This window comes from Babylonia areolata, chromosome 1 (genome assembly GCF_041734735.1).
Source record: "Babylonia areolata isolate BAREFJ2019XMU chromosome 1, ASM4173473v1, whole genome shotgun sequence".
NCBI classification, from domain to species: Eukaryota; Metazoa; Mollusca; class Gastropoda; order Neogastropoda; family Buccinidae; genus Babylonia; species Babylonia areolata.
This window is the reverse complement of record NC_134876.1, coordinates 65,092,804-65,101,808: the sequence shown is the minus strand read 5'-3', so window position 1 is coordinate 65,101,808 and position 9,005 is coordinate 65,092,804. Positions and strand designations below refer to the sequence as shown.

The 9,005-nt window shown below is 45.1% G+C and overlaps 1 protein-coding gene across 1 annotated transcript in view; it reads right to left on the bottom strand.

The window, feature by feature from the left end:
* LOC143285663 (uncharacterized) overlaps positions 1 to 5,048 on the bottom strand; it is a 51,582-nt gene extending 46,534 nt beyond the window's left edge. The window contains 1 exon segment of the mRNA XM_076593062.1: positions 4,827 to 5,048. Within this exon segment, the coding sequence (XP_076449177.1) occupies positions 4,827 to 4,896 (70 nt within the window). The 5' untranslated portion in view covers positions 4,897 to 5,048.
* Between the last annotated feature and the right edge of the window lie 3,957 nt (positions 5,049 to 9,005).

The following is a 9,005-nucleotide window of genomic DNA, read 5'->3' as shown; positions in this document are numbered from 1 at the left end:
TACTCGACGACATGAATCCTATTTCTCAAAAAAAAAAAAAAAAAAAAAGAAAGAAAGGAAAGAAACAAAAATGTTGGGTGGTGGTATTAATGATGAGGATAAGGATTCAAGAGTAGCCATTCTAGGAAACGAAGAGAAATAAAAAGAATAGAAAAGAAATTAATATCCTGTTCAAATAAGCACATGATGAATGTGCCTTCTGTGTACACACACACACACACACACACACACACACACACACACACACACACACACACACACACACACACACACACACACTTTTGCGTTTGCGATTAGAAAGAGAGAGAGCGGGAAAGAGAGAGAGAGGGAAGGAGAGAGAGAGAGTCAGACAGACAGACAGTGAAAAAAGGTTTAAGATAGATGGTTGTGAATAAAGGCAGAACAACACTGTGGGCTAACATACAGAAATATACCCTGACTGCAATATTTTGACTGAGGAATCTGAAACATGATACATTACAATCAAAGTAAGAAAACGTTGGAATGTCCTGAGGAATAGAGTTAAGTCACACTGGAAAAAAACACACACGTCAAGCTCTGTTGGACACCTGCACACCCATGGTCTTTGGAATGAGTATTCATTAGACTGTGATTTCATAATCCATTCTTTTTCCCATCTCCCAGCGTCCATTTTTGATAGATGTTTGTGTAACGTTCAAATCTAATTGAAAGCATAAAAATACGATAGAGCTTCTACTTCTTCGTTCGTGGGCTGCAACTTTCATGTTCACTCGAATGTACGAGTGGGAGTTTACGTATATGGCCGTTTTTACCACGCCATTTAGGCTGCCATACTCCATTTTCTGGAGTGTGCATGTTGAATATGTTCATGTTTCCATAATTCACCGAACACTGACATGGATTACAGGATCAGTAACGTGCGTGATTGCTCTTCTGCATGCGTATACACGCGAAGAGGGTTCGGACACAAACACGTCTCTGCTCATTTCTTGACCTGGGGTATCGGGGAAAAAAAATTCAGCCCTTAATTTAACACACCAGGTAAGTCGAAACCGGGGATCGAACTCATGAAAACCAGGACGAGAATCCAGTACTCCAGCCATTCAGCACCTCCGAAAACGGAGTATGGCTGCCTACAAGGCGGGGTAAAAACGGTCATACGCATAAAAAGCCCACTCGTATACATACGAGTGAACGTGGGAGTTGCAGCCCACGAACGAAGAAGAAGAAGAAGCTTTTAGCCAAGGCAGTAGATGAGAGTCAAGAAAGGACGTATTGCAAACCCTTCACCCTATACGCCAACATGGAGGGACGAGGAGGAGGGGGGGGGGGGAGGGCGGAGGTGGGAGGGGAAGGAACAAAGTGGACCGTAACGACTCAAGATGGTCATTCGTTATGTCTGACATGACTGGAATTCCGTCTACTGGATAAGATGTCTCGTCAGATGTCTTGGCAATGGCAGTGAACCCTCCCTCACTCCTTCGCCCTCTCTCCAACCCCCCCCCCCCCCCCGACCTCCATCCTTCCCCTTTCCCTCCCCCCCCCCACAACACACACACTACACACACACACACACACACACACCCCTCTTCTTTCATGGCTACTGCCCGAAAGACCGCACTTACCAATTGTTAGACTGAGTGGTCATCCAAACGTCCATGCTATTAAAATTACACACTTCTTACTACTTTCTTTTCCATATATGCAGGTGAAAGGGCGGTGCAGAATTAGGAATAAAATAAGATGAAAAAATGTATAATAAAAAAAAATAAAAAAAAAAGAGAGAGATACATTAATGGAAGTCATGATAAATAAATGTTTAAACTGTGTGCCTTATACTTAGGTATCCTAAAGGTAGCAAGGAAAGTAAAAAAAAAAAAAAAAAAAAAAAAAAAAAAAAAAAAATATATATATATATATATATATATATATATGGGTAGTATTGTCAAGTCTGAAAAAAACTGATGTATAAGCTCTCCCTCCCTATATCTCTCTCTCTCCGTCTGTCTCTTTGTTTCTCTGTCTCTCTCTCTGTCTTTCTCTTTGTTTCTCTGCCTGTCTGTCTGTCTCTCTTTGTTTCTCTGTCAGTCTGCCTGTCTGTCTGTCTGTCTGTCTGTCTCTGTCTTTCTCTCTCTCTCTCTCTCTCACACACACAAACACACACACACAAACACACACGCGTGCGTACATATGCGCGCGTGTACACACACACACACACACACACACACACACACACACACACACACACTCACTCACTCTCACCCTCTCACTCACTCACTCACTCACACACGTCAGACACACACACACACACATATATAGAGCTGTCACGAAACAGCCCGTGATGAATGATACGTAACACACAGTTTCCGAAGTAAATGACCCTGTCGCCGGGCATCAAAGGACAAGCCAGGTAGGACGTTCACGTCCCTTGACGTGCTTCCGACGTGACTCGTCTGCATATGTTAAGCTGAGGAAGTGGTTAAGCAAGTTGTAAATCATCAAAGGGAGAGAAGGAGGCTGGTCAGTCACGCTGTTACTGTTCTCCAAAGAGTGGACAAAGAAGTCTTGTATGTGGATAGTGAGATGCGAATCCACCTACAACAGCAACTACAGAAAACAAAATGGCCTGCGTGTGTGTGTGTGGTGTGTGTGTGTGTGTGTGTGTGTGTGTGTGTGTGTATGTGGTTGTCTTGATTTACATACCTTTTTTTTTTAACTTGCTCAGTTTTAATTTCGTCTCTCTCTCTCTCTCTCTCTCTCTCTCTCTCTCTCTCTCTCTCTTCACATGTTAAACAGTGAATTTCTATATCTGTGTATAGAGAATTAACCAGTCTTCAGTCTACATATTTGATGATATTGGTGAGAAAGAGAAGAACACAGAGACAGAGAGACAGGGACACACACACACACACACACACACACACACACACACACACACACACACAGATGTAAAACAACTGTCAACAACGTCATCTAATTCATATATATCTCAAACGATATTTCAAAGTTTTGATAACCATTTATGATGTCCAGTCGACGTTTTCAAGAGTGGTTTAGAATGTTTAGAGATGACAACATAAATATAATACTGTACTTCTCAAGGTGATCATTCATCACACAAACGAGTGTAAACAGAATGGAAATTCTGCCACAGGTGCTAATAAGAATAAAATGAAGGAAGAAAAACATAAAAAAGAAGTAAAGAAAGAATGAAATAAAGTAAAGAAAGAATGGAAGAAAGAAATCAGCGTGAACGAAAGAAGGAAGGAATGCAAGAAATAAATAAATAAATAATGAAAGCAAAAATTCAAGAAAGGAAAGAACAGATGGAACACACACACACACACACACACACACACACACACACACACACACACACACACACACACACACACAGAGAGGGGAGGGGAAGAGAGATCGAAATGCATACTTGGGATATTTGGAAGACAAATACTGGCTCCAAATGGAATAAAAATGGAGAATGTACGAGCAAATGTCGAGACAGGGATAGTGTGACCAAAAGACAAAATCGACAAGAACGAAAGGAAAAAAGAAAGAAAGAAGGAGACACACACACACACACACACACACACACACACACACAGAGAGAGAGAGAGAGAGAGAGAGAGAGAGAGAGAGAGCAAAAAAGCCAACAAGAAGAAAACCAAAAGACAACTAAATTTCTTGCTCATAATTATATGTTGTGCCAATATCAATGATATAATTTATATCCTCAGATGCTGGGGCGCAACAGTCGAACGGTTGGGGCGTTGGACTTAAGATCTATTCAAGGGTCCTGGGTTCGATTCCCGATATCGGCGCCTGTTGGGCTAAGGGTGAAAATCTTAGTGTTCCGATCTCCAAATGTCAGCAATAATATGTAGACCTGCAAGTGCCTGTATCCCCTTCGTATGTTTTACACGTGCAAAACTAATTTCATGTGAACATTCGACGGGTCATTGTCAAACGAATATGCCCTGAATGCACACCCCCGAAAACGGAGCAATGCTGATAAAATGGCGAAGAAAAATACGGCCATTCACGTGAAAACCCACTCGTTCACATGAGAGAACATGGAGTTGCAGCCCCAAGAACGCAGAAGAAAATGTCCTCAGGCATTCTCTTACTGGTGACTGGATATTCCATGTTCTTTTTTTCCGTTCGTAAATGAATGTCACCATGCTTATGAACGCACTTTTCAATGATTTTCGGAGGCAAAAGGAATTTAAGAAATATATTTTTTTTTTAATTTCATATACAAAATATTTTCTGTGTATGACTATCACTGAACACCCCATTTCAATTCAATGAGCAATATTCATTTTGTATTATTGATGAGAACGAGAATGAGATAATATGAGACTCATGGTCATTGTCAAATGACCATATTGCAAGATACATCTTTTTAACAAATTATGACATGTTTTTTTTTCCAGTTTATTCATTACTTCATTTATCATTATTATCATTATCGTCATTATCATTTGATTGATTTATTCATTCATTATTTATCTATCTATTTTTGCAAAATGTTTATTATTGACGGCAGGCTCAAGAATAGGTCTTCTCACTTCCATTACTCAATGAATGCAATTGCAAGCAAACAAATAAACACACACACACACACACACACACACACACACACACACACACACACACACACACACACACACACACACACACAAGATTTAAAGTTGACCAGAGACACAGACACCTGGTCATTATCTAAACTTGCTTTGTGGACACGCGTTCAGACACAAAAGCAGTTGATAGGAAAAAGAATCAACACGCTCATCACTGGCTCACACAAAAAGAAAGTTCACGTAGGTTCCTCACGGACTTACCTAACGAAAAAGCAGGTGTCAAAAGAAGTAAGCAGAGGGCCAGGTTCATAAGAAAGTTGCGACCGGCCATAGTTGTTGGCAAGGCTGGTAAGTAAGTAAGTAGGTAGGTAGGTAGGTAGGTAGGCAGCACAAAGTTACAGTTCTTGATGATGCTGGTGCTGGTTGTGGTTGGTTGGTTGTGTGCCGGTCTAGTTGTTACGTTTGTTAGCAGGGGGCTGCAGGTTGGGTTCCGTGTTATATAGCGTCCTCACTTCGTCAGCTGCCTCGGTCTGCCCGCGTGACACAACCCCCTCCACCTCCTCACCCTCACACACCCCCTCCCCCACCCTCCGTCCCCCACCACTTCTACCTGTCACCATCACCCTCCCACTCTGCTCTGCACCACGCCACCACTCCACTGCCTGCCTGCCTGCCTGCCTGCCTGCCACTCTCTTCCGCCTTCTTCGGTTTCTTGCCGTATTGCCGTCCCACCCTGTTTTGTTTCGTTCTGCTGTGTCTCTGTCATTGTCTATGTCTCTAGTGTCTCTGTATTCCTTTATCTCTCTCGATCTTTCTCTGTCTGTCTGTCTGTCTGTCTGTCTGTCTGTCTCACACACACACACACACACACACACACACACACACACACACACACACACACACATACACACTCAGAGACAAACGCAGAGAGAGCTCATGTATACAGGCGACACTCAGACTGAGAGAGAGAGACGGGGGGTGGGGGGGGGGGGTGGAGAGAGAGAGGAAGAGAGAGAGCTCACGTTCACAGGAAACACTTTAAATGAGACCTGTCCACCCGTTGCCTGTTCTCAAAGGTTTTCACGAACAAAATAGTTCAGAAGATGAAACGTTTCATGATTTTTAAAAGGCTGCTTTGGACAAGATACTACGTGAAGAACGCTGGATCTGGCATTACGGAGTTCTTGGTTTAGAACTTGACTCAAAGCTTAAGTTTCGCTTTAATTAAATCGGGAGCATTGACAGTTCCTCTGTGATAAGATCGAGTGATTAACAGATATGTAGATAAAGATATAGACTGATAGATAAACGTGACTGTGAATTGTATGATAGTCAGCCGTTTTCGACTATGACCATCAGAACAGCAGAGGAGGTAACTGCTGTCCAGACGATCTGGGCTAGAATTTGATTACAGTGGAGAGTGTCTTGCCCAAGTTACAAGTCACCACTCTCTCGGCCAAGAGGGTTTTAGGACAGTCGGAATTGGGATGCTTCCCAAAGGCCAACTAGCCCCGCAAGTCTGCAGCACTAAGAGCCAGTGCAATTTTGCCTCCTAGTTTGAGAGTCATAGTCCTTCACAAAAGACTAAGCTGTAAATGATTTCCCATTGCAATGGAGAAAACATTGATAATTCAGCTCTCACTTTGCTATTGGCCCAACTATAAACTTATGTCAGTCTGTGACATAAGCTGAGTGTTGGGAATTAGTACAACTGAAATGACATTCAACCATTGGTTTGTCCATTGTTTCCCTAACCTTCTATCCAAATCTATTTATATATTTTGGTGTGTGTGTTTTTGCTTGTTTGTTTTTCACCCATTTGTTTGAGAATTTGGCAATACATGTGAAAGAGTCGATTCGTTTCCCTGAGCGCACAAACCCTATCCCTTCCCCATTGAAAAAGAAGAGCCAGATACAGACTGCACTAGAAAACGACACACTTTTCCTTTTCCCCAAACTGAAAACTAAATTAATAACTAACTACAGACAGTACTGATGTTATTCATGCAAATCACACAAAAAAACTTTTATTTATTGTATTTTATCATTATTTAACTTGCAGACTGTAGAGGCAGTTTTCAGGCCGGAAACGAGACCCCCCCCCCCCCCCCCCCCCCCCCCAAATACATTTGTCGAGTCCGTATCTCAGACGCTGGTAAGATGAGTGCGGTTTCTCCTTATTTTGGAAATCAGTGGTAGGGAGCTATTCTTAGGGATGTTTGTTCCGATTTTTGTCTTTCTTTTGTTGTTTTCTTTCTTTTCTTTTTTTTGGGGGGGGGGGGGGGGGGGGGGCATATTTTTGTGTGTGTCCAATGAGATGCTTGCATCAAAATATACATGTGCCATTCTCTCTTCCCGTCAGTCTCCGTGTCGATCTATTTGTCTCCCTCCCCATCCATCCGATCTGTGTGTGTGTGTGTGTGTGTGTGTGTGTGTGTGTGTGTCTGTCTCTGTCTCTCTATCTCTGTCTGGGGGTTAGGGGGTGCACGGGAGGGGTAGTACCCTCTAGAGGGGGGGCTTGTCACGCTCTTCCGGGAGTGGTTCGTCCTCTGTTGGTCCCCACCGGCACCCAGCTCTCACCTATGGGTCCTAGAAGCTGCTAGCATGCGGCAGCGCCCAACCCACGGGCAACGGCTTTGACAGGCTGGCTAAACTAGGTGAGGGTAGCCGACAGATCTCAAACCCTCGGTGAGTTAGGGCTTGTCTACCTAAGCATGTGAAGACTGGATCCGGCGGACTCTGCGGAAGAAACCTTCATAGTTCAACGGAGAGGAAGGCGGTTGCATCAGAGCATTGTGGAGTGCTGAGGGCAGGATGAGGCACATAGGACATCCTGGTCATCCACTGCATCACTTCATCAGCTGTTCCAGCTCATCTGGCAGCATGAGGCAGTTCCACAGGACTTCAAAGACGTTTCCATCATACACCTGTACAAGCGCAAAGGAAATCGTCAGGCCTGTGACGACCATCGTGGAATATCCCTGCTGTCCGTCGCAGGCAAGACTCTGGCCAGAGTGCTACTCAACCGTCTCATAGCGCACCTTGAGCAAGGTCTCCTACCAGAGAGTCAGTGTGGCTTCCGGAAAGAACGCGGGACTATCGACATGGTGTTTGCTGCCAGGCAGCTCCAGGAGAAGTGTCAGGAACAGAACGCCGACCTTTACTCCACCTATGTCGATCTGACCAAGGCCTTCGATACTGTTAGCAGAGAAGGCCTTTGGAGAATCATGTCGAAGTACGGATGTCCCAGAAAGTTCATCACCATCATACGGCAACTACACGATGGGATGCTGGCCCGAGTCCAAGACAACGGAGACACTTCAGAACCATTCCCTGTCTCCAACGGAGTCAAGCAAGGGTGTGTTCTTTCCCCCACCCTGTTCAGTCTCATGTTTTCAGCCATGCTGACAGATGCCTTCAGAGACACTGACGTAGGCATTGGCATCAGGTACCGCACAGATGGCTCACTCTTCAACCTCAGGAGGCAGGTTTCAAGCAAAAACCAAGGTGAGGACAGACATCGTCAACGACTTCCTGTTTGCTGATGACTGCGCTCTCAACGCTGCCTCCGAAGCTGACATGCAACACAGCGTCGACAAGTTCTCTGCTGCCTGTGACAACTTTGGCCTCACAATCAGCACAAAGAAGACTGGGGTGATGCACCAGCCAGATCCAGGAAAGCCTTACGTTGAACCAAACATCTTCATCAACGGGCAAGACTGAACGCGGTGGACAAGTTCACATACCTGGGCAGTACACTCCCTCGCACATTTGTCATCGACGACGAGGTGAATGCCAGACTTGCCAAAGCCAGCGCTGCCTTCGGCAGACTCCATAAGAACGTTTGGAACAGGAGAGGCATCACCCTGGAGACGAAGCTCAAAGTATACAAGGCCATAGTTCTCACCACACTGCTCTATGGATGTGAATCATGGACGGTCTGCAAACGCCACGCCAAAAAGCTGAACCACTTCCACACCACCAGCCTCAGAAAACTTCTTGGCATAAAGTGGCAAGAGAAGATGCCTGACACAGAGGTGCTCACTCGTGCAAACTTGCCCAGCATCTACACCATCTTGATGCAGGCCCAGCTGCGCTGGGCAGGCCATGTAGTTCGCATGCCAGACCACCGGCTCCCCAAGAAACTGCTGTACGGCAAACTCTAACATGACAAGCGCTCCCATGGAAGCCAAAAGAAGCGCTTCAAAGACACTCTGAAAGCTTCTCTGAAGGCCTTCAGCATCAGCCACGACACATGGGAGCTGAATGCAATGGACAGACCAAAGTGGCGTTCAGCTGTCCACAAAGGCGCCAAATCCTGTGAGGCCAACAGAATCGCTGCAGCAGAGCAACGCAGACAGGCCAGGAAAAGCAGTGCCAGCAAGTCCCCGACAGCCGCCACCATCCCCTGTCCACACTGCGTCAGAACCTTCCAGGCGC